The following is a 25023-nucleotide window of genomic DNA, read 5'->3' on the forward strand; positions in this document are numbered from 1 at the left end:
CAATATCTGAAGGGGGCCTACAAGGATGCTGGGGAGGGACTCTTCATTAGGGACTCCAGTGGTAGGACAAGGGATAATGGCTTCAAACTTAAACAGGGAAAGTTTAGATTAGATATAAGAAAAAAGTTCTTCACAGTGAGGGTGGTGAGGCACTGCAATGGGTTGCCCAAGGAAATTGTGAGTGCGCCATCCCTGGCGGTGTTCAAGGCCAGGTTGGACAGAGCCTTGGGTGACATGTTTTAGTGTGAAGTGTCCCTGCCCATGGCAGGGGGGTTGGAACGAGATGATCTCAAGGTCCTTTCCAACCCTGACTATTCTATGATTCTATGATTCATGAATTTTGCCACACGGCTGGAAGACATGAACCTGTTTTGCTAAAACAAAAGCAAAACCCTGAAATCCATACAGGTGGAAATCAGTATGTTAAACTGCTTTCTTAAGAGAGAAACAGTTATGACAGTGCCACCAGTTTAAATAAATAGTTATGAAAACAGATAACAATGTTTTGTACATAGACAATATTATCTGCAATGTGTGGATCTGAATGCTTGCTATGAATGAATATTTATTGTTCTTGTGTTACAGGGAAAAGAAATTGAGACAATGATGAGTTAAAGGGGATGCATAGAGTAGATGACAGAGTTGAGGATGGAAGACAGATCAAAATCTTTATCTAGTCTGTAGCTGATATGCACTCTGTTGGGGGGGGGGGAAGGAAAAGGAAATCTTACTGGATAGTCAAACTAAATCTGAATTCAGGCTCAAAATGGGCATGAAGTCTTGTACCCAAGTCTCTGTGTCTCTGCATATACAGGGATAAACATCACCCCACTTTCTTTGTTAAATGCAGGTGGATGCTTCCCTATATGGCTAGAGTAGATCAAACTCTTACTTGTTAGTCTCTTCACTGTCCAGCGTAATGAGACCTTGTGACTCCCCATGATTTACCTCAGTCTAGTATAACCACTGCAGAATAAATATAGTTCTGATTAAAGGAGGATCAGTTTAATTATTATATTTTTCTTTATTTTGCATCCTTCCTCTCTGTCTTCTGAGAGGGTAGGTTCCCACAGTATCTTGAGAATGGCTTTTTGCTTTGTGCAGATATTGTGACTTCTATGAGCAGCTGAAAGGAGAGAAAATGTTGTGAAAGAGCCTGTCTTGTAAGGTTTCTAGACTGTTCTGCTGATCTGTTTAAAGGTTTAACTTTGCAGCTTTTTGGAGTGCCCAGACCAAGGCACAAACCTGAGAAGAAAATTCTTTGTTGTCCTTGTTAGAAATGCACTCTGTTAGTCTCCATTTGACTGGAGCTGCACAGCTACTCAACTGTCAGAGCTCTACACTGACACTGTCTCTGTCAGGACTAGTGATGGGTGAAATTTTATGTTCCCTTGTGTTTCCTGATAAACCTGCAGTAGAGAAGCAGATCTCAGGAGATACAACTGAGGAAGAAAATGGTTTTAAACATTGCTTGGATTGTCACCGGCTCTGAACTGGTGGGAGAAACGACAGTGAACCTAATCTGTGTCACAATGTCTTTATCTGGGTTGCCATGCTATATCCTATAGGATGTGCAACCCATGATTGCTGTAGTGCTCAAATTAGCTACCTTCATGGTTGTTTACAACTGCAGTACTGGGAAAGAGCTACTTAGTCCTCAGCATTTCCAAAATCATGAATTGTATTTAGAGTGGGGCCAGCAGTGACTTCTGTATTTTTGGTAGGTAACATCATTACATCTAAATTTAGACTAAGATCAATGGCTGCACATCAACTCTGCATTTTGTTACTGAGATCTTCTGCTGATTTCCATAAAAATACCATTTGTCCATTTGAGTTTCCTCAGAGCTTGCATAAGCATATTGTATGGGTGTCCTGACCTTAGGCTGGGAGCTGCTGGCTGACTGATGAGAAGAACTAGGATGACATAAGGAGAGATAACGAGGACAGGTGTCATCTGACCTGATTTTTAGGTGTCTAAAAGTTAGTTATCTAGACTAAGCTAGCTCTCTAGTCTTTCAAAGAGAAGGGAAGAAAGAAGCAGCTCCAGAGACATTTTCCTCCCACTTATTTTAGACAGCTGTCTTAAGATGGGATAAATTACACTCTGGAAATATCTGACTTTTCTAACGCCTATTGTGAGAGCCTAGATGAGGATCTTCAGCAAAACTACTTGCTAAGAATAGGGTCTGCATGCTTCTATACAAATACTTGACTCTTTCAAGGTATTTTCCTTGCATTAGGATGATTAGAGTGCCCCAGACAGAAAAATTTACTTGTAGCCTCAGTTTCTCAGGTCTGAGCTGGTAATGCAGGAAGCAGTGAACTCAGTGCAAATATGGCCTTTAGGAGAAATCCCATGAAGAAGATGGGAATCCAATATGCTAAGATATCAAAGATTCTCTATAATGCTGTATTATCCATGAATTAATCACAGTAGAGGTACTGAATTCTATATGCACAGAATGTTACATAAATTTACCGAATATTAAACTCTGCATTTGTGAATGTATATTAATTTCATATCTTTACTCCTTTTTTTTTTTTTTTGGAGAGGTGCTTAATTTGTACATGTTACTGATCACTGGCAAATGGCTGGGGGTGACTCCCTAACCTTCATTCAATAGCCTACTGCTGAGGGCTCTGTGCTGAAACAAAAGCAGGTTATAAAGATCAAGATCTGCGTGGTAGGTGCTTCCCAGTGTCACTTAAACACATCCAAACACGGAAAATTCACAGAAGTCATTAAAGTGCCCAGGTACAGGCCTAATGGGACTATTTCTTCGGGTACTAAAAAAGTGCCCACAGACCATGCAAGCAGGCTACAATCACCTACTTTAAGACTGAGAATTCACACTTACCCTAAAAATGTTCCCCCAACATCCTTCAACTTCCAAAGCGCCTGAAAAAATATAAAATTTCTCCAGCACTCTCGGGCAGCTAAATATTACAATAAATGCATTTCCAGTATTTTCATAGGAATTATTTCTTTTTTATCCCTGTAAAAGGCCTTTTTCTTTCCTCCAGGACTGTGGAGCCAAATGTATAGATACTAATCTTTACTTGTTTATAAGCAGAAGTCTCTAAGACAAATTCTCCATGAAGCAAAGATTGATATAATTCCAATAGTGCTTCCTTTCTCATGGTGCTGCAGAAAAACAGAACACCAGAGAGGTTTGAATGTAGACAGTCCTTGGGAAAACTCTTGTTAGTGTGCATATATTTGTTTGTGTCTGCATGTGTATGTACGTGTCCAAAGGAAAATGCCCCTGAAGCATCCATTTCTTCATTTTGCTTTTAAAGCTAAACTCAGTTCATACTTAAGCACATCAATAAGTGAAGTTCTTTTGACTTTCATGCATGTTCAGCACACAGCATCCTATGGTAAGACACTTTGCAAATATGCTAATATGAAGTGGCCAAAATAGAGTGTGATGAATGAGAGTAAATCTTATATAATGAGCTACGTGCATCTTTGGAAAACGGCATTTAAACCCTCAAAAGTCAGTTGAGATAAGCCGATGCACACAGCTTGTATATCATCCTGAAGAGGTACTCCAGCTTTTAAAAAGATAACCTGTTTTTTCCTATTCTTCCCTTTTATTGTTTTTTCTTTTCAGTGTCATAATTTTCTAAAATGCAAATTATTGATGAATTATAGGGGAAACCTTAAAAACAAAGTTCTCTGAAGTGGAGCTAGAAAATCTTATAATAGTAGGCACAAACTATAAATCACTTAAACTAAACTAAAAATAACCACCTGGGTTATTTTTTTTCTGAATTGGAGATAAATATTTAAAGCAAATTGTTAAGTGCCTGCTATAAGGTTTGACTAGAATTTTTGCTTTCAAGTTTTTGTAATTCCTTTGCTGGGCCTGAGTCTTCAGTCTTACTCACCCTGAACAGAAAGTGTTGAACAAAATAATCTTACTGAGATTGTAGAATTACATAGTTCTCTATGTGATGTTGCTATGACTTTTTACCTCATCAAAGTTTGTTTAATGGTTATTTATTTAATAATTAATTAAAATCCCAGCCAATGGCTTTTATTGCACTGGTTTGCTTATTTCCTGTAGATACCAAAATTTCTTGTGTTAAAGGAAATCAATGGTGGAAACAGGATTTATATTTCTAGTTAAACTGTATAAGCAAAAGCCCACTACAGATAGCCATCAGGTATGATTTGGAGATCATCATGAAGCAAGAACAGAAAGCAGCATTATAGCTCTTAAAAAATGCATGTTTTATGAGGGAGAAGCAAGCTAATAGGTTTTCACTTGAGGACTTTTCTAATGTTCTGAGTTTTCTAATGAAAATGGAGCAGATATGCTCCCCGAAATTTACAATTGTGAGTTTTTATTTTAAAAAATTACAGGGGAAATGCCTTGCCTTGTGGTCTGGTGCAGCACTGAAGCAGGCCAAGACCCTCAGCCACCAGTGGTCTGAAGGTATAAAATCTGAGAGTCTACAAAACATTTTTCAGTACAGCAGTAGAGTTGTAAGTTTGAGAGACAAAAACACACTGTGTAACAAAAACACCAGGTATCTTGTCAGTGTGTTATTTCCCCTGCCCCACATCATAGCCACACAAGGGTATGTGGTAGTCCAGAGAGGTTTTTCAGGAAGGCTGGATGCTCCCTCAGGAAGCTGAGAAACACTGCTATGGAGGCTGTACTCAAAGCCAGGCTTTCATTAAACGCAATCCCACCTTCACCACACTTTTTGGACTTTGCATGTTGGCCTTTCGTGTGTATCAATAGTTATTTCTGTGAGGGAGACAAACACAAGTACCAACAAGAGGCTTAAGGTCACACATGAAAACCTGCTTCAGCACCAGTACTTGGTGTATCTACTGATTCTTAGATGCAATGTCTACCCGATTTGTTCAAAGTTCTGTAATCTTTTCTTGTCACGTTAGCTAGAACTATTTATACTTGGTGAAACTACTCTGAATTTCTAACATCCAGTAATCAGTAACTAGCGGCACCTACCCTGGAGATCAATCACAGCGGCTATATTACCATCGGTACCTTTTTTATCTTCCACTTTTGCATGGTGAACCATCATCATTCGACAAAAGTCCCAAAGGAAAGGGTGCTCCTAGTGATTGTTGTAGTGGCTAATTATTAGGATCTTGCCCTGTTTTAGAATTAACACCCCAGTGTATGTAGTAAAACTTGTCTACTTCAAAAAGACGGATACGGTGAGAAGAAACACCGAAGACCAGGAGCTGGGATTGCTGATGAGTGATTTTATGCCTCTGTGCTTCAGGGTCTGAAGTAATTTTCTCCACTTTTGATTCAGACCTGGTTCCACCCCACAGCTGAGCTTCCAAGTGCTTTATACCAAGGGGGAAGGGCTACGCTTTCTTTCAAATCATTCCAGGACACCACGAAGAGGCCAATGACCGTATTGTGCCAGCGCTGCTCTTCATACATTAACTCAAGTCTTAGACACCCTCTCGAGACACAAACTCATTTCCCTCCTCCAGTCTGACCCTGTGTCACCCTTTGCTAGGACACCACCTAGCCTGTCAATCTACACTTCTGTGTACTTTTAAAGTTCCTTTCTTGCTTTTGAGTACTCTCTGATGTCTCCAGTGGACAAGAGTGTCACTGCTTCATGCTCAGGGATCTGACACAGCTCTAGCTCTTGGCTTTTTTTTTTGGTGGGGAAGAGAAAGAGATTGGCATAGTTTTCTTCGTAAGAAGTCAACCGTTGACTTTCACATCTGCTGGTGAGTACTCTATAATGCATAACTGAAACCATTTGGCAAAATTACAAATTCTGGGTAAATATACCTGGGTTAATTTTCAACAATATGGACTAAAGTCAAAGTTTAAGGGTATGATATCGGTCATTTATTCTGCAGACCTTTTCAAAACTGTAAGTACTTAATTGTTTTGCTCTGAGAATATTTTCCTTTATCTCCATCTAACATTAGTGTAATTGCTTTTGAGTAACAATTTGAACTGTACCTAGTAAAACAGGGTTGGCTACCATTGAATAAAGTAGTATTAAGATGAATGATTCCCTGGGATATAAACTTTTATGCCAAATTGCAAAGAAGGTGCAAAGCTGTATAAGCACATTTTTATACTGTGATTACAGTTTGTGTAAGCATCTTCTAGCAAAGCAGACATGCATACTGTTTATATGTCATTGAAAATTTTCTGAGTTGCTGACCACCTAAGCTTAATTGTAAAGTGTTTCCAGGAATGTTGTACACTTTTGAGACCAAAAGTAAGGAGTTAGTTGTAGAAGGAGTTAATGCTCATGAGTTTGCTAGGATTTGAAAGGATTAACATTGTTGTAGAAATTAGTATTTAAAGAGATTGATTGAGAGGGTGTTGGGTTAAAGAACGTGAAAGACAATTCAGTTCTATTGGCAGGCTTGTCAAAGACAGCTTGTTTCCCAGACGTGGCTTTATGAAGTGGAAAACATAAAGAAGAGCAGGTGCTACAAGATCACACTTGGAAAGTGTATCTGAGACCAAAAAAAGAGGAAATTAACCTATATCCATTCCAACTGTAAGGTAGGATTCTGACTTGTCCTGGTTTTCTTCAGCTCACCCCATCAGGCAGCAGGGAACTGTATTGAATAACTTGATTTAATGAAGCCTTGTGGCAGTCCTTAGAGATGAATCTCCTTTAAACTGGTGTTCTCCCTGTTTAACTCATTGTGCTAACCTCAGATCTATATGGGCTTTTACAGGCAAGTATATTCCAAGTCCATGGAATATACTGTTCCTTCTTTGAACGCAATTTTGGGAAATATGTAAGGTGTGTAAGAAAGCAGGTGAATTAGCACTACCAGAAGCTGTAACCATCAAGTCAAGACGGAGATGACTAAAAGTAGGCAAAGTTTTGCAGATCTCAGGAGGGGAAGGAGAACAGAGTCTGGTTTGTTTCTGTTTAGAACTTAAGTTGGTCTGGTGGTTTTGGTTTTATTTTTCCTTCTAATTTTAATGCAAGAAATTGGTCCATGGTGGCCCCCTGCCCAAGCGGGGTCACCTAAAGCGGACTGTCTAAGACTATATTCTGGGGGTTTTGATTTTTTTCACAGATGGAGGCTATTGATTTGACTTGGAGGTGGACCGCACACGGACCACGTGGTGGTGTGTGTTAGACGGGTCTAACACTGGAATTGGTCCGTGGCGACCCACTCCCAACACTCAGTTTCTTTATCGATTTGTTGGACTGGTTACTGAGGCAATGATGAAGAAGGAAAGGGAGGAGAGGAAAATATTCACAGATGGAGATGATTAGTTTTGACTTGGAGATGGTCCACACAGACCACGCGCTGATATGTGTTGGATGGGTCTAACACTGTAGAAATTGGTCTGTGGTGGACCATCCCCGATCACCTGGAGTGGGTGTGCACGGTGAGGAGCCAGCAGGGCCACTCCTCCTTGTGCAGGCTGATCCTCCTGCGTCAGGATGAGTGTGCACAGGAAAACGAAGCCAGCAGGGCCACTCCTCAGGACGCAGACTGGCGCGTTGGGATGAGTTGGCACTTTCAGACATACAAAAGGCCTGGGGTTCAAGAAAGATCTAGGGAGAAGAAAGGAGGGTAGAGAAGAAGAGGGAGATGGACCGGGACCTGGACCTTTTATGGCCAACCTTACCTCAGCAGGGATGCCCGGCAAGTAGTGCCTGCCGCCCTGTTTGCTCTCAATGGACCTCAGAGCTGGCCTCCTGGTCATTGAACAAATGTGTAGGTTGGTACGAACTGTGCCTAATCTGTTCTTTGGTAGCCTTTAGGTGTCTCTCTCTCTGGCTTGTGATATCTCTGGGTTTTACATCTGTTTTAGAGTTTGTAATAAACTTTCTAGTAGTTTGGGGTGTATATGTGTGGCTTAAGTTCCTTGTCCACCCAGAATCCTTCAATCCCTGGAACACAGACAAACCAGCTTGCCCTCAGAACATCTCTTTTCTCTGTTCTCTCCTTAATGGTTGTATAGTACTGAAACCATTCAGAATCTGATGAGGGCTGAGAGCTAGCTGTTATGTTGTTGACATCCATGTCAAATTTTCTTGATTAGAATGAAGTGTATAGGCTTGTAGCATTGTTTTGAATCCAGTTCACAATTATTTAAGGAAGATATTTGAGTATCTTAGAATGAATCTGATGTTTTGCAAACAGGGGACAAAAATGTTTCTTTGTTTCTTTTGTCTTTTTTAACACTGTAATGGGATCATTGGACAGACTTAGAAGCAGACATCAGGACCAATTATAAAAAGCAACATGACAAAAGCTGAGAAGCAAAGTGCAGGGGAGAAATTCTGCTGCATTTCCAGGCTGAAGGTACAAAAATATTTTATCAGTTTTGCATGAACACACAACTGTAATTGCCTGCACTTGTAGTGGTTTGGTAGAAGTTACAACCTAGACTAAAGGGATTCATAAACTTTCTTTCCTTATCCTTAATGCCTTAACTGAGCTCAAGCAAGTTTGTCAGCAATCATGTGTTGCTTTTTATGTCCCTGAACTTTACACTTCGTGATGTGTTGGAGGTATGGTTGATGCTCCTTTGAAGCTCCACCTCTGAATTTGTGTAATTTCCCTAGTCTGGTGTGTTTACCATTCCTTCTAAAACCTGTGAAATGAGCCTTTACTGATTGTGACATGGCAGTAAAAATTGGCTGCTGATGTACCATAGAGTATTCAAGTTATCAAGAAGCACTGTAAAAGACTGTAAAATAGTTTGGTTTGAATAGTAATTCAAAATCTGAATACGTTACTTATGCTTTTTAGCATTTGCAGCAAATGTATTAAAGATACTATTGATTTCATCTCATAAGTGATGTTTGAGAACCCTAAAATTATTTGAATGCTACTGTTTTTTACTGTCATTTGCTACTACATTCTTGTAAAAAGGATACTATTACTATTTACTCCTATTTGCTATTTACTCCTTCTGTTTGAAATGTCTTGTTTTGGGCTCATGACCTCTACTGAGATGGGAGAGCAGACACTTGATCAAGCAGTTTGATTAAAGGAAACGATATTGTCTCTGCAAGTAATTTGTCATTCAGGTGAGCAAAGGGCTCAAAGATCTGTGCATCCTGGTTTGGCTGCAGACGGTACTCAGTCCTGCAGATGGCAATCTTGCAGCAGACACATGGTGGGAGAGGTTGTGTTGCACCGGTCTTGGGTGGGGAGATGGAGTTTAGGGTTTCTGAAGACAGTCTTGGTCAATGGAAGTAGATGCAGAACAAAAGCTTTGGTTTAATGAAGCCACAGCTGTGGACAAGGATAGATGGTGGTATTTATGCACATATCAGTGGAGCAGAACTGTTCACTTGTTTTACCTGGAAGACATCTTTGGTGGGGAAGATAACCATGGAATATTCCTAAATAGATATAATTCTTTATGCATTCTCCGCTTCCTTCCTAGGTATTTCTTCTGGCACTATTACTTGCATATGTTGGTAAAACGATGTCTGGTGCTTACATGAACAGCTTGTTTACACAGCTAGAGAAACAATTTAATATTCCAGCTTCCTTAGTGGGGATCATTAACGGAAGCTTTGAAATTGGTAATCGCTCATTTTAATATTTCTTATTCTCTGAAAATATAATGTGTTGGCACAGCATGTATTTGTGACTCTCATGTTCATAACAATCTGTTGATTACTTTTATGTGACAATAGTGATCAACTATCCTGCTGTTTCAGCTGGTACTTAGACATTTAGCATTTTGGAAACTAACATGACAACGTAGATGAGGAAGTTTAGGATTAAAAGTTCAGTCATCTAATTTCTGCACTATTGTAAGGTATGACAGAGCAACTAACAAAATAAAACTAGTTTAAGAGCTTTGTGTTGAATCTTTCTGAACAAAACAGAAAGATTTTATAATCTTTCTTTCTTTGAATTTAAGGTCATATTTACCATTTTACAGTTCTAATCAGTGACCTCAAAGTTGGTTGGAGTGGATGGTCTCCTTACTGAAACTCCCTAGTATTTCAAGATTTTATACCTGCACAACTGTAAAGAAAGTTTACAGTTCTACTTTTAGTGATGTTTACCATGCCTATCACTGAGTTTTATTGCCTAGTGATAAGCTTATATTTTGTCACTGTGAAAAAAGCCAAACAGACGTCTTGATAGCTTGAAACCCATCTAAATAGAGATCCCTAAAAGATATAGTTTATACCCTTAAAGTTACAATGTGGATTTTTATTATCCCTAGCTCAGCTGAGGAAGTGGTCTGCACATGCTCATATATGCTGATGGGGAAGGGAGGTAAGGCTCCTTTTCCCTTTTTTCTGGTCTCCTATATCTGCATGTGCAAGAAGAAGAATGTTTTGGCAACATCATGTCTCTGCCTGTAAAGCAGTCTGATGGGGCAGCTCAAAGTTGCAATAGAGAAGTAATATCCAGAATACATTCTTGCTTTTGATAAGGTGGAGACTTTAAAAAATATGAAATAGCCAAGATTAATGAGGTGGTATGTAAAAGGATTATAATTTTAAATAAATTATCCTCTCATATGCACTTTTCTATAAGAAGTTTTGGCATTGTTACCTCCAAGGATGTAAAATAATGGTGTAGAATTATAATAATATTTGAAATGGTTAAGAGTCAGTGTATAGAAGACATAAATAACTTACTAGGACCATGTAAGTATACATCTTTAAGTGTCATTCAAGCCACTAATTCAATACGGTTTGTCTAGCAATCACACATAAAAAAAAAAGATGTTATATTCTTTCAGAGCATGATGCTCATCACTCAGAGATATGGTTTTGTTCTTTTGACAAAAAAGATCACAAAATTAGTAGGTATATGATTACAAAATTGCTATTTTTATGGGCCCTGATTCATAACATGAAGCTTGATTCTTTTCTTAGTTGCATAGCAATAAATGAAGAGTAGAGAAAATCAACTGATTCTGAAGTGAAAGTAGAGGAGAAGAGAACAAAGATTTTTAGCCCATTTGTATTTTTAAATGATACTAGGTACAAAAATATGTATTTTTTTTATTATTCCTTTCAAAGCATTACTGAAAATAATATTAATTCACTATTTCTTTTTTCTCTGTATGTCATCTTGTGTTCATTATTTTCAGTACAAAAACCCTTGGGTATATGCCTCTGTATTTTCCCATACATTGCAAAATAGAGTATCCTAGGAGAATAGCTTCCTAAACCACCTATTATTCTGCAGCCCCAGAGCCTGGTCCCTGCATAAAGTAGTGGGAAAATTCTTTACACAGGTGCAGATAAAAATCACTCTCACAACGATCTCTTTTCCATTCTGCCTTCCATTCTCATGTTCTTTCTATGTGGTGTAAATCTTCTAGAAAAAGATCACAGATAGCAGGGAACTACTGCTTTAGGCAGTTCCCTGTCTAGTTACAGTTTTCACAAGGTAGGAGAAGTAACAGATGTTGAGATGTTGAACATATACTCAAATTCATGTTGTACTTTAAAAGATACAGGATTCCTTGGTTTGTAAATATGAACCAGGTTCTTTTTTCAGGCAACTTGCTGCTGATAGCATTTGTGAGTTACTTTGGAGCAAAACTTCACAGACCCAGAATAATTGCTTTGGGGTGCACAACTATGTCGTTTGGATGTCTTTTAATATCAGTTCCTCATTTCCTATTTGGAAGGTGAGTATTTTGCTTAGCTGAGAGCAGCTTCTGTGATCCTTAGTTGTCTTAATCCATAACTTCTCCCACTGAAATAGTATTGCTTATTGAGAGAGACATTTGTTGAGAATGGGAAATATGTGATGACTGTAGAGCAGCTTGTTTTGTTTTGCTTCTGAGATGGCTTCAGAAGTCAGTTATCACTTCCTGAAGAGAGACACCTCTCTCCAAGGGAAAGGAAGGCACCTTCCCTTGCCCTTGCCTTCATGCTTGTGCTATCTCTTGTGTGAACTCTCTGAAGAAACAGTGGCCTGTGATAGTATTACATTACACTACAAGCTCTTATCTGCTTGGATGGGCAGTACAAGATGATTTTTAACATAAAGATGTCTTTGGTCTGGAGCCCGGATGACAGACCCTCTAATCTTGTTATGTCCAATGTGGTATGGCTCTGACAGCCCTGGTGGCTTCCTCTGCCTAAGGTGCAAATAGGGTTAGAATGGAAGAATAGTGGGAAAGAGGATCATACAAGGGATTTCATTAGAGTGTTTCATCGAGTCCCCCTGGAGCGTCTGTTACAAGATTATCTTAGAGGCTAGGTAACAGTCTGGATAAAACACTGTGTTGATTCCGTTACAGTTCCTTTGTTCCTAGCCTGATTTGTTACTGAGGCTTGGTTAATTTTTGATGTTTCCTTCTTTTTATAGCTACTCACTCTTCTTATAGGTCACCTCATCACTGTTGTAAGGATTTATGAGGTGATTCTGATGTATTTCTTATTTACCTATACATGCTTTCCTTTGATTCAAACAGGTATAGTATTGAAAGCAGCATTTCACAACAGGAGAATTTTTCAGTCATGCCTCTATGCCTTGTCAATCAAAGTTTGTTCTCTTTACCTACAGAGGAACCATCAACAGGTATGGGTCTTCCTATGTCTACTAATACTTTTTTCCTCAGTTTTTACAGTGTTTAAGTACATAGGATTTATTTTTATTAGCAATTATTTCAGGGTTCTGCTTTTGATCAGTACTTTTTGCAGACATACTACCTAGAGGTCAGGAAATTTCCTAGCCTTCTTCTTTCTTTATTTTGTGACATGAGAGCTGTAGGTTTTTTTTATGCAGCTTTCACAGTATCCAAACAGCTCGGTTAACATCCCTGTCAGTCTACTTTGGGGAAATTCAACACCAAGTTGTTCTTACAAATGTTCCCATTTTTAACTTGAAATGCTATGATACTATGAGGAGGTGGGAAACATATCTAGGCAATGGTTAATCTGGACCAGGATGCTTCTTCGTTGTATCACACAAGAAATAAAGAATGAGAAATAGGGATACATCCTGCTTCCATTTAGACAAAAGAGAAAATAGTTTAAATTGTGCTAATACTTATCTGGGAGACTGAACCATGTATGTCCACTAGCGATATGCATATAAAGTAATTACTATAGTCAAAAGGCTCAGAGGCAACTATTAAATCATCACACACAAAATCCTCACACTGAGGATGGGATTAATCTCCTGACTCTTTATCTACCTCAAAGGGAAGCATTTGATCTGTCTTTTTAGGCTCCCTCGATAGCTGGTCGAGACCACACAGCTCTGGTAAAGTGTGTCACTTGCTGTAAGAACATTCATTCTGTACTTCAGGGTGAGTCACATTACCTCCTGGATGCACCTGCTGACTGTTGAAAACTGAGATGATTGCTGGATGGCAGAAGTTAAGTGAGATGAACCCCACAGTTAATTCTTACATTTTGTGGTGGTGTTCCACCAGTGTGTGTTAAAGCTGCATCACACTGCTGTAATGTATGAACACAGTGACATCAAACCATAGTGCTGTAGTTTTCTGTGTCTCCATTTAGTAATGCATGTGGTTTCCAAGCTTTCCAAGACTGCATGTCACTAAAGGCATTAATTTTTCTATCTTCATAAGCTAAAGGTGGAAAAAGTGTATACTTAATGGCTTGGTATTAAACTTTCATTTAAAGATTTCAGATTCTGTTTTTCTTAATTTTATAAATGCACAAATGAAGGTATAAGTAGGTAAAGCATTTATTCTAAATTGTGCAGCTTTGCTGTAGACAGTGATCAGGTTAGTCAGGCATGACTTTTCATCCCTTCATCACTGAGGTTCAGATGCTGTCTTCTTTCCACTGACATGAAAATGGCAGTTTTGGTGAGGGAAATGAGTTAAGGGAAGGGCCTAGGTTATGCAGTGGTTGGACAAGGTATGGCATGGAGAGGGAAAGGATTTAAACTCTACTCCAGCAAGTGCTTCTTCCAGCTCTGGAGCTTTTTAAGTATTGTGACTACTAATTCCCCTGTTTTACAGGACAGACCTACGTACCAAAGTTTAAGCTGTTAGTCAATTCTTTGTCTCTAGATTTTAATTAATGGTTAGAATTAAAGCATTAATTCTGTTTTTTATTTTATTCACAGACTGTGAAAAAAAGCCTGGGTCCTTACTGTGGATATTTGTGATGTTTGGAAACATCGTACGTGGAATGGGTGAAACTCCCATCATGCCTTTAGGAATTTCGTATTTGGAGGATTTTGCCAAAGCAGAGAATTCACCTTTCTATCTGGGTAAATCTACCCTATTGTGATAACTCCCCTCCTCCAAAAAAACACATGTGTAAACAAAAGCAAAAGAAAGAATTATTATGATTCCCTTCAGTCTGATAAAGGAAGGGAGAAAACAAACATTATTGCCTTATCAAAACAATAACACTGTAGAACTTGTGATTAACTAGACATGAACTTGTTGAAATGAAATTTTTAAGTGCAGAAGACTATTCAGTAGAGCTGTCCTAAATATATGTAATAATTCTGAGAAAATAATTATGTCCGGGTTCTAATTTAGTATGTTTTCTCCTTTTCATACTTTAGGATGTGTACATACAGCAACAGTAATCGGCCCCTTCCTTGGTTTGTTATTGGCATCATTCTGTGCAGAACTGTTTGTTGATCTGGGATCAGTAGATGCAGGTGATGGGTGAATACATAAAATCTTACATATAAATCAGTAGGCATGTTGAGAAGTTTTCAGCGCTGAAAGATGTTTCTTTGCTAATATGAGATGTCTTAATTTTATCTGAGTTTGCTGGTGTTTCTTTTAGAATGGAAAATCTGTGTATAACATTCAATTCAATAAAAGGCCTGAATTCACTCATACACAAATGAATCTGCATATAAATTATTTGATGAACAGTTGTGTCATCTGGCTTAACATAGGAAAGGATTAGAATGAATTTAATATGAAACACTGAAATTTGCCAGAAAATTAACAACATTAGAAAAGAAGACTGGAGATTATTCTCTTTGATTTGCCTCATTTTAAGAATCTTTAAAATGCTTTTAATATATCACATGTCAGAGGTGACTAGGAAAAAGCACAGTAAATGTTTCTGAAGTAATATGTATGGGTTTTGCTTTTTTTTTATAGAGGATATAACTATAACATCTACTGATGCCCGCTGGGTTGGAGCTTGGTGGCTGGGCATTTTGATTTGTGCATCACTGAATCTTCTTGTGGGAATACCTTTCTGGTTTTTGCCAAGGTCACTTTTGAAGGAAGGAGAAACCAGTGAATCTGTGGAGATGAGTAAAAAAAGTGTAGTACCATTGCAAGAAAATGATAAAAATGAAGTCAAACAGACCGTGTATGAAATTGCTAAAGGCAAGTTATATTGTATTTTTTTCCCTTCTTCATTTAGATCCTTAAGATGTGAACTATGTGTATTTTTTGTCAGTAAAGATGGGTCCAGGATATAAAATGCATGCTCTGTTTTTCATCTCTCTGTAGTTTAAAGGATTTGCACAGGGATTTAGAATGGCTCCTCACAGAGGAAGAAAGATAATTTCGTAGATCAAGGAACTGAATTCACTCCTTTCCCCCTCCTGCGTTTCAGGTGTATGTAGAATCTGGATCTATTCTTCCTGGTAGAGGGTTAATGCACTGAAATCTGGTAAAGAATATTACAACTCAGTGAGCTGTGAATAAGTTGCGGATATTAGCTGCTTGTACCCCACATTTGGTGTGCAGAAAAGCAGCTCAAGTCTTGTGCATTTCTTGATTCCGACATAAAGCCATAAAAGGGAATTTACAAGTGCTTAAGTGTTCTCATAAACATTTAATGGCTGTTGAACAAAGATCTATTTGATTTACATTTATTCATGTTACTACTAGCAACTTTCACATCTGTGGTCTTTCAGATCTGTGTATCTGTAGGAAGCTATATTTTTTCCTTCCATTTTTCGCACTAGTTGGAAATGTAAGTGAATAAAATACGTGAAAGGCTATGATCTTCAGAGTAGTCTCATGATTCTGTATATCCAGCCCAGGGCCCCTTGACAGGATCTTAATTTTCAGAAAGTAAGTAAGTAAGTGCTAAGTGCTAGCTACTTTTCCTAGGTGTTTCAAGCTCAGTTCTGCAAATTCACCATACTCAGTGTGAGCACTCAGATCTCTGCTGATATTGCAACTTCATTTTTATAAAATTTATCATCTTTCTCTGCTGTCATGTGGACTTAAATGAATCCATGAGTAAAGTACTGGTCTGGTGAGGAAAGGTTTCTAGATTAGACTGTGGGTTCTAGTACTCCAGAGTCCTTTCAGAGCGTATGTTTTCATCATCATTCCCTCCCTGTGTCTGTGTGAATATCCACTGTCCTTGAACATCCTGAATTGAAGAATCTTTCAGTTTCACAGAATGGTTGAGAAGGGACCTCTAGAGGTCACCTGGTGCAACCCACTGCTCAAGAAGGGCCGTTTAGCACCTGTTGAACAGGATGTGTTAAGACAACTTTTCAATTGCCGACGATTACACGTTGAAAATTCAAGTGTTTATAGTTTAAAATTATTCTCTCTCTCAGAAAGCTCTGGTTATAAACTTCATAGCGTATATAAATAATACGTCCTATTTATAGTGTTTTGAATATTTGACTCATTTTTGCAAGACTTACATACAGATCCTCTTCTAGTAAGATACTTGTCTACATCTGAAATATACATATCTGTCCAAAGCAGTGCCCACTTTCAATGAAGCATGGTCATTGTTTTACAGACACTTACATTTTTCTGCAAATATGTTTTTCTGCAGTTTCTTGACAATAGCTCAGCACATTAATTAGTAGAGAACATTAAGACAAAGAGGAATTGGGGTGGTGGTGGTGTTATGATTCAGATCCTAACTTTATAGGCATGTTGCAGTGAAAAGACAAGTGTAAATTAGTTTCTCAGATGCTTTCTTGGCTGACGACTTGTGCATCCAGACTTCAAGGATATGGTGGGAATAACTGTGGTCATGTCCCTCTTCAGGCCTCTTATGCCCCATTACTCACAGTAGCAATAACCAAAATCAGTGATCAAGTCTCTGGGGACAGGCTGTCACAGCTATCTAGTGGATTTGTACCCCTTACCCCTTGTATTCTTTTTTCATGCCAGGTTCAGGAAAGGGGTTTTGGTGAATGGTCTGGGGGCATGGGATGAGAGAAAGAGGAGTAGGAAAGATGGGAGAGTAGCTGCTGCTGCAAATCTGTAGGTATAAAGCACAGCTGTAAAGTTTCAGGAAACTTTTACCATAATGTTATTACTGTGTTTTGATGGGGGTTTTTTTGTTTTGTTTTTTTTTTTTTTTTTTTAATAAGAAGCAGCATGCATTGATGTGTATGTGTGTGTGTGTGAGGTTATCTATGTGTAGAAATGATATGCTGGGGTAGCCTGGGCTAAGCAAGTAATCTTTGGCCTGTGGTGTCTGGTAAAGCACAAGGACTAGCCTGATCCAGTTAAGGGCCATTTCTGTTCCACTCTTCCTCCCCCAGCCACACTAAGCACTGGGTGACTTTTTTCATAAAGCATTACAGTAACTCACTACATTATTTCATTCCAGATTTCATCCCCTTCCTCAAGGCTCTGCTTCGCAACCCAGTTTATATGTTATTTATATGCATAACTGTGATACAATTCAATGCCTTCAATGCCATGTTATCCTTCATGCCCAAATATGTGGAACAGCAGTTTGGAAAATCTGCATCAGATGCCATCTTTTTAATTGGTATGTTTACATTTTGCTTTGCTCTGTGATGTCTCCATGTAAATTCTCTCTATTTTGTGTGTGTGTATATATATATATATGTGTTCATGTGTACACATACACATATACATACTAAGGTCAAACTCTTCTACGGCTGAGAGAGTCCACACCACAAAATATTTCTAATTATCTATTTTCAGCTAAGCATCTCCGAATTTTCTGTGTAGAATTTTATAACCAAATTCCCATTTTTTGAATCGTCCCAGAAAGTTCATCTGATAGGAAACTTAACTCAGTGCTCATCTTTCACAGTAGATGCACCATTTCCTTTAAAATCTGCCACACAGGATGTCCCAGACCTGATGAGTATTATTACTGCCCTCTGTTACCAGTGTTTTAAAGCTATGTGTCCGAAGTCTTGTAACTATCACATACCTTATCTGTGTTGCTTTGACACTACACTGCTGGGTTGTCAAGTATTGTTAGAGAACCAACATTGTCTCGGGCAAAGCCAACCAAGCAATATGATGCATGTGTAAAAATACTTCCTAAATGTCTTTCAGTCCGTCTTCATTAAAGTATCAAGCAGTGAAGAAGCATGAGAGCACTTTCAGTAATCCCGTATCAAAACTGAAATCTGTTCCTCCTTTCTGTAATGCTTAGTGTGTACCAAGAGGTACTCGACTAGCTTATCTTCCTGTTGAGTTTCTCTGTCAGCTAGGGAGGCTGTATTGAAACCCTGCTTTGTGTGTGTGTGTGTGTATGTGCATGTGTTGGAACTTGATTGCAATTCTAGATTGCAATTTTCCAACGAATTATTTCAGTCCTACCATCCAGCACCTCTCCAAGCTGTTCCCAACTGTTGTTGACTTTGGCAGGTGCAAAGGAACTAGAGACCCATTGCTCACTGTAGTTAAATTCAGGCACTGTGTGAGTCTTCGCCAAACACAGTCTTCCCTTATGAGTGGCTTTGATGGTCTCCTTTATTTTAACATGGAATTTTCACTTGTTTGAACAGGTGTTTACAACTTACCAGTTATATGCATTGGGTATTTTTTTGGAGGCTTACTCATGAAGAAATTCAAGATAAATATCTATCAGGCTGCAAAAATAGCATTTTGGGTATCTTTACTGGAATACCTTCTCTACTTTGGTGCCTATTGGACAATCTGTGATACTTCACCAGTTGCTGGCCTAACAGTTTCCTATGAAGGGTAAGACACAAAAAGGCTTCGGTCTTAAGACATCTGAATGATTTTTCTTGTCAAGAATCAGTCAGGGACTCCATACCTTTGCAACATTTTAGTTTAATGATCTAAATTCTCCAGGATTTTTACTTGTATGAGACAGTAGGTCTATCTTCTGTTATCCCTGTTTTAAACAATAAAGTGTATTAAAAAAGATACCCACTGCAAGAATCATGCAATTATACATCCATATTAATTCTTCAACTTACATAATTATACATTCAAGTCATGTAACTGCAGGTGAAAATAAAAAGTTGATCAAATTAGGCATATAGGAATAAAATTTCAGAATTACAGAGGGACAAAACACTTTATCTTATGTTGATTTATTGGAATTTGGTCACTATTGAGTTATCAGAGGATATTTAATCTTGGTTTGAAGCCTGGCATTAATCACTGGGAAGGGTTGTGTGCCTGTAAAATACATATGTAGGGCAATATGTAGTGCTTATAGACAAACAAGAACATACATGCATAGATAAGAAAAATGCTGAAAGGTATGCATACCTATCTATGGTTTGATAATATAAATATAATAAAACATCCTATGGAAAAATAGGCACAGGTCTAGGTTAGGAGTATGTAGGATTGTATTCTGGATCAACACTTGAGCTAGAACAGAACCTTAAGCATTGCAAAAGGCTACTGTAGGTATTTCATTGCTGAAATATTTATTAATTTTCTATATGTATTTCAGAATGGAACAAGTTTCATATGCAGAAACTACTCTACTTGCTGCGTGCAACAGGGATTGTGATTGCCCGCTTAAAACATGGGACCCTGTTTGTGGGAACAATGGGATCACTTATGTGTCACCTTGTCTTGCTGGGTGTAAATCCTCAAGAGGAACTGGAAAAAATATGGTAAAACATACATTTTATTGTGCTGTAACTATGAAATATGGTAGGTGAGAAATATCCATGTCAATATAGGCTGTGAAATATCCATACATGTACATTTAAATGGATATAAAAAGTGATAAATAGAATAGGAAAAATTCCTTGAGTGGCAGCGAATTCCAAACTGAATATGAAAATCAATTTGTTTAAATTAAATAATATAATGAAGAAGCCTCATTTTCTTCTTAATCAGAGGAATACTTAATGCTGAAAATGGAGTAAGAAATTATTCTCAAGGTATTGCCAGCTAGAAACCTGAGTGCCAAAGTACATTTAAGCTAAAATTAAATTCTATAGGATGAACTTAATAATCTCTTTTACCCTGTAGATTTTAACAAGTAACTGGGTATTATAGAACTTTAATTATGTTAATTAAGGATGCATTAGCCATAACAAAAATTTGTAAGTTCTAATTAAAGTCAATCAAATTAGATTCAATCGATCAAAAATAATGAGTTCAATAAACCCCCAAATCATACAAAATTTAGAAAGCCTCTGTATTTTACAAATATTTTAAGGAAGTATTAGATAATAGTAAGGACCAGACATCGATGCCCTTGAACACTTTGGCTGACATTTGAGAGCCCTTATTCTGGCTATGATTTCAGTAGAAGCAAGTGTCTGTGTCCGAATATTGCAGCCCAACCTCAGTCAAACTTCTCTGGTTTCTTCTGGCATGTGAAAGAACACACACTGTTACGAAAAAGAGAGTCAGATCTGTTAGCACGGGAAGGTGCACATAACTGTGCTGGAAAATGAGGACTCTCTTGATCATGGATGGCCTCCTTGAGGAATCACTCACCCAGCTGCATAAGAAGATCATAGCTCCCTCCCGCTCTCTAACCCCATATGCCACATACAGATGATGGCTGGACCTGTGCCTGGCAGTCAGGGAGAGAGGCTGTAGTGCACTGCTGCACATATGTAACATACTCCAGTGTGGGAGAGAGGGAGCCAGGTGCCAGCTGTGCGAGTTTCACACTTGGGGTGTGAGTTTTGACAAGCTGTGTGATTGAAACACTGTTTTGACAGGTATTTGAAAACTGCACCTGTGTTGCAGCCTCAGGGTTTTCATCTCAAAATATCTCTGCAACACTGGGCCGGTGTGATGGAGAAGAAAACTGTGAGAAGATGCTTCATTATTTTTTAATATTGTCATTAGTCTGCAGCTTCATTTTTTCTTTATCAGCCATGCCTGGGTACATGGTCTTAATAAGGTACATAAAAAACCTACTGGAGTTTTTATTCTGAGGTCAAACACACTCAAGAATTAAAAGCATGTTAGCTTGTGTTTGAAGGGAGGAAGAATACGACAATCTTATGTCATTGCTGTTCTATGTTAAGGTTTGTGTCATGTCATCTTTGTAACCTGTTGCTTCTGGCTATCAGCCATATCCTGAATTAATGTAGAGTCAGTGCACTGAGATATTGAGAGATGCATGTGATACCCATGTCTTTATTGATGACATCAACATGATGTTGGTTAAGGCATAACTACCTTGCACTTTGTGCTGTCCTCAGTCCAAGTGGATGATACCAGGACAACCGCTTTTCCTGTTGTGAATTTGGCATCCCTAGCTAAGGAACTTCAGTAAATGTCAACTAATGACGATAATGAACTTTTTCAACCAATGTTCTAATTAGAATGATTTGGGCCTAATGTAATAGGGGGGAGGGGGGGGGGAGGAAAATTAAAACAAGAGGTAAACATTTCTTATTAATGTCTCCTCTACTAACTGGTGTAAAATGTAATTATCATATAGGTCTCTAACGCCTGAAGAAAAGTCATTTGGAGTGGGCATCCATGGACTAGCTTCAAGAGTATTTGGTAAAAAAAGCTTTAACACACTTTAGAAGCACAGTTAGGTCTGATCTAGAGTTCCAGGGGCTTGGCACAGAAGGCTACTACAGAGTCTACTGTATAGTGCCTTTGATCAGGAGGAATTTGGTTTTTTACAGATCTAGGTAGCATGGCAAATTAGAACAGCTTTCAGTTTGCATTTATTTATACTATGCAATAGGCTGACGATATCAGCTGCTCATCTGAAAGCCAGTTTACATTCCTTCGCTCTTGTTATATGTTCATTGAACACAACATTGACTGATGAGAGAAAATGTTGAATTTTGAGTAGAAATCACTTTCTACTATCTATTGTAGCATATATATATATATATAGTATATGTATTGTATATAACAATATATAACAACAGGAAAGAAAATCTGTGGTTAAGGGTAGGTAGATAAGGAAGAAGAGAGAATGTAAGAAATACAGAGAACGTGGTTCATGCTGCAAGAGGACAGGACAGATGGACTAGGTGAGAAACTGCATAGGTTCTATAGTGTAACTGCTAATCAGAAGAAATATGCTACTCACACAGGTGTTGCTAATATTCTTTTTAGCTGGAATACCATCTCCCATTTATTTTGGAGCATTGATAGATACGACTTGCTTAAAGTGGGGTACTACGAATTGTGGTGGAGAAGGAGCATGTAGGATATATGACATTGTCACATACAGGTATATTTTCTACTTTATTTTGATTTTTCCTACTTACGGTATTATCACATGCATAGAGATATAATTTTACACTCTGTATTTTCCTAGTAGACCAACTGCCCCTACGTTAGAGATTTGACACGATGCTTTTTCTTTGACATTGACTTTATTTGTCAAATGCAGCCTTTGCCACAGATGCTGAAACACCCTCTGAACAGAAATGTTCTGGTGCCATAATTGCTTCACTAATAGACTTTCATGAGAACACATCTTAAAACTGAATTCTGATAAAAAAAAAGAAAATAATAAAAGCAGTAAGCACCTGAGGGAAAACTGTTTAATGGCTGACTATGCAATATCATGGTTGAAAATGGTTGAAATAGTACTGAGAAATTTATAGAGAGGATATAGTTACCCAAGTTGGAAATTGGCCCAGAATGCTATGGTTATGCTTTTGTAGTCCTTCAAGGAGCAATGTGGAAATTCTGAAGAAAATTCTTGTTGAATAATGGCCTCAGGGTGATTCCTTTTAGTATTGTGTTGAGTTTGATTTGAAAGAAAAATGCTGGCTTATGAACACCCAGAAGTTTTACACAGTTGGTCTGAGCTGTTCTTTTTAGGGCTCTCTCTTTTCCCTGTGGAGAGATCCATAAGGGTACCAGGTGGCTAACTTCGCTGCCTAAATTAGTTGTCTGAATTTGGGTGATCTAAGTAGCTGTTTTGCTGATAATCAACATAGTCTGTTCTATTGATTTGCCTTCTGTGAGATCCAAAAGGATGAGGGTACAAGCTTTAGAGTGGTTGGGCAACTGTTGCAATTGCCCAGCAATGGATGCTGAATAGTTTTGCTGTTTTTTTACAAATGCATATATTTGATGAGGCTCATCCTTTATTTCAGGTGGCTCTATCTTGGCCTGCCAGCAATATTACGTGGAGTGTCCTATATCCCAAGTGCAGTAATTCTCCTTATTTTAAAGAAGAAACTTAAATCTGAAAACCAAGTCTTATTAAATGCACCAGTAGAAATGCAGAGTAAAGAACAAGAAGCATTGAAATAATATTTCAAAGCAAGACATACTGTGAAAAAGCCTTGCAGTGTAAAATACTTGTGAATATTTCATTCTTTAATTAGTGAACTTGGGCAAAGATTAATAGAACTACACATAGTTGTATCCTAATTACGTTATAAAAGTATCAGTTTATAAACAGAAGGTACTATAAAAACGTGTTTAGTGCAAAAGAACAAGGAGTGGAAATGAGAAAACTTACAAAATGCTAGGTTTGAGTTGTGTGAGTTCTATGAGCAAAGGACTGTGAAAGAGAAACATTATGTTTTCAGTCCTGGTTTCACTGAACATAGTGGGAGTTTTGCAACTGACTCCAGTGATGACAGATTTCATCTTGGAATTCTACAATGGCTACTGCCAGAGCCTCTGTCATTGACAAGATTTGAACATTCTTTGGGCCTGGGTTTTCCATAATCTTATGCTGTTAGTCTTTTCAGGCAGGGACTGTTCATTATTCTACATAATGTAGGTGGTTAACATATTGGGAACATGGCTTATGACATGGTTTGGTGCTGTGGTAACAATAACAAATAACAAAAAAGGAAAAGTTAATTTTTTTTAAACTGTGGTGTTAAGTGGTGTTTTAGGTTTTCATAGAGCACGGACAAGGAAACATTCTCAGGATTTGTTACTTCAGTTGCATTCACTGAAGAAGGGAATAACTCACACATTAAGAGTAGTAGAACGATACTTGTGAGTATTTTGCCCATCATATTGCTGTCTGCTAAACCCTATACTTCCTCATGTCCTATATGACGCAAACTTACTCCCATTTTACCAACCTGGGACCTTCTGTAGCCACCAAAAAACGTGAAGGATATTTCTCCAAAGTAGTTACATTAAGTTATATTCTGGTTTGCTTTAAGATGTCTTATTAACACTCTATGTGTACGTGCTTGGAATTGCTTCTTGCCATTGTGGAATCAACGACAAAATCTATTTCTTCCCATAGAGCAGGAAATCAGCACCAGAATTTAAAGATTCTTCAAATACAGGAGTTACTTACAATGAACTCTTTTAAAAAGACCTCATAGACCCTTCCTCCCTTTGCATTGGGTGATGGAGCTGAACTGGTATAACATGAGGAAGGGGATCAGAAAAAAAGACAAGTGTGATGCAGTCTGTAACAGCAGAACAGAGAGTGCAGTTCTCTCTTCAGCTTCAGCAGCTCAGAAGCTTTGTGAACATTCGAAGCACAGTTAATTTTCGGCATTGTTCTTGCTACCATGAGGCACTTACTGAAAGTCATCATTCTTTCTTGTGGATATTATATTCCTCCAAAGCTAGAGTTAAAAATCTTTTTCAGGCCTTTAGTCACAGTTTGGTGCCAAGGTAACCTGGGAAACATGAAAAGTTACAGTGCACTGAAGTTTCACAGCTGTAGGAAACAAAAGGGCTTTGTTAGGTAGGCAGATCTGTGCCATTTAAATGGACAACTGCCAAAGAGTCAAGCCTTGTTAACTCACTGTGGTTTGAAATGGAAGGAATCAGATAGGAAAGTTTCCAAGTTTTAAATTTAGCAGTTTAGTAGATACATTAACTTTCTTTTTAGTTGTTCCAGTTTACCTGCTTAAGAATGTAACAGTGAAATAGGCCACCTTCACGAGATGCTGTGAAGTCATTACCTTGCTATTCAGACTGTTTATCAACTTTGATGGCGCTGGCTGGG

General features: G+C 38.2%; 1 protein-coding gene across 1 annotated transcript; it reads left to right on the forward strand.

The window, feature by feature from the left end:
• The first annotated feature begins 8248 nt into the window (after positions 1–8248).
• On the forward strand, positions 8249–23345 carry SLCO1A2 (solute carrier organic anion transporter family, member 1A2). The gene is made up of 14 exons (XM_010020275.1): positions 8249–8308; positions 9402–9543; positions 11492–11624; positions 12417–12523; positions 14048–14194; positions 14498–14596; positions 15054–15287; positions 17500–17664; positions 18662–18857; positions 19588–19753; positions 20822–21006; positions 21553–21617; positions 22191–22308; positions 23186–23345. Exons 1-14 carry the CDS (start codon positions 8249–8251, stop codon positions 23343–23345), a joined length of 1977 nt encoding a protein of 658 aa, XP_010018577.1.
• The last annotated feature ends 1678 nt before the right edge of the window (positions 23346–25023 follow it).

The sequence above is a fragment of the Nestor notabilis genome, unplaced genomic scaffold (assembly GCF_000696875.1).
Source record: "Nestor notabilis isolate BGI_N333 unplaced genomic scaffold, ASM69687v1 scaffold10370, whole genome shotgun sequence".
Classification (NCBI taxonomy): Eukaryota; Metazoa; Chordata; class Aves; order Psittaciformes; family Psittacidae; genus Nestor; species Nestor notabilis.

Excerpts from the sequence above, each read along its gene's own strand:
- SLCO1A2 (XM_010020275.1), top strand. The coding sequence starts at position 8,249 with ATGACAAAAGCTGAGAAGCAAAGTGCAGGGGAGAAATTCTGCTGCATT. Across the intron at positions 11,625-12,416 it reads CCTCATTTCCTATTTGGAAG|GTATAGTATTGAAAGCAGCA; the intron begins GTGAGTATTTTG and ends TGATTCAAACAG. Across the intron at positions 14,597-15,053 it reads TCTGGGATCAGTAGATGCAG|AGGATATAACTATAACATCT; the intron begins GTGATGGGTGAA and ends TTTTTTTTATAG.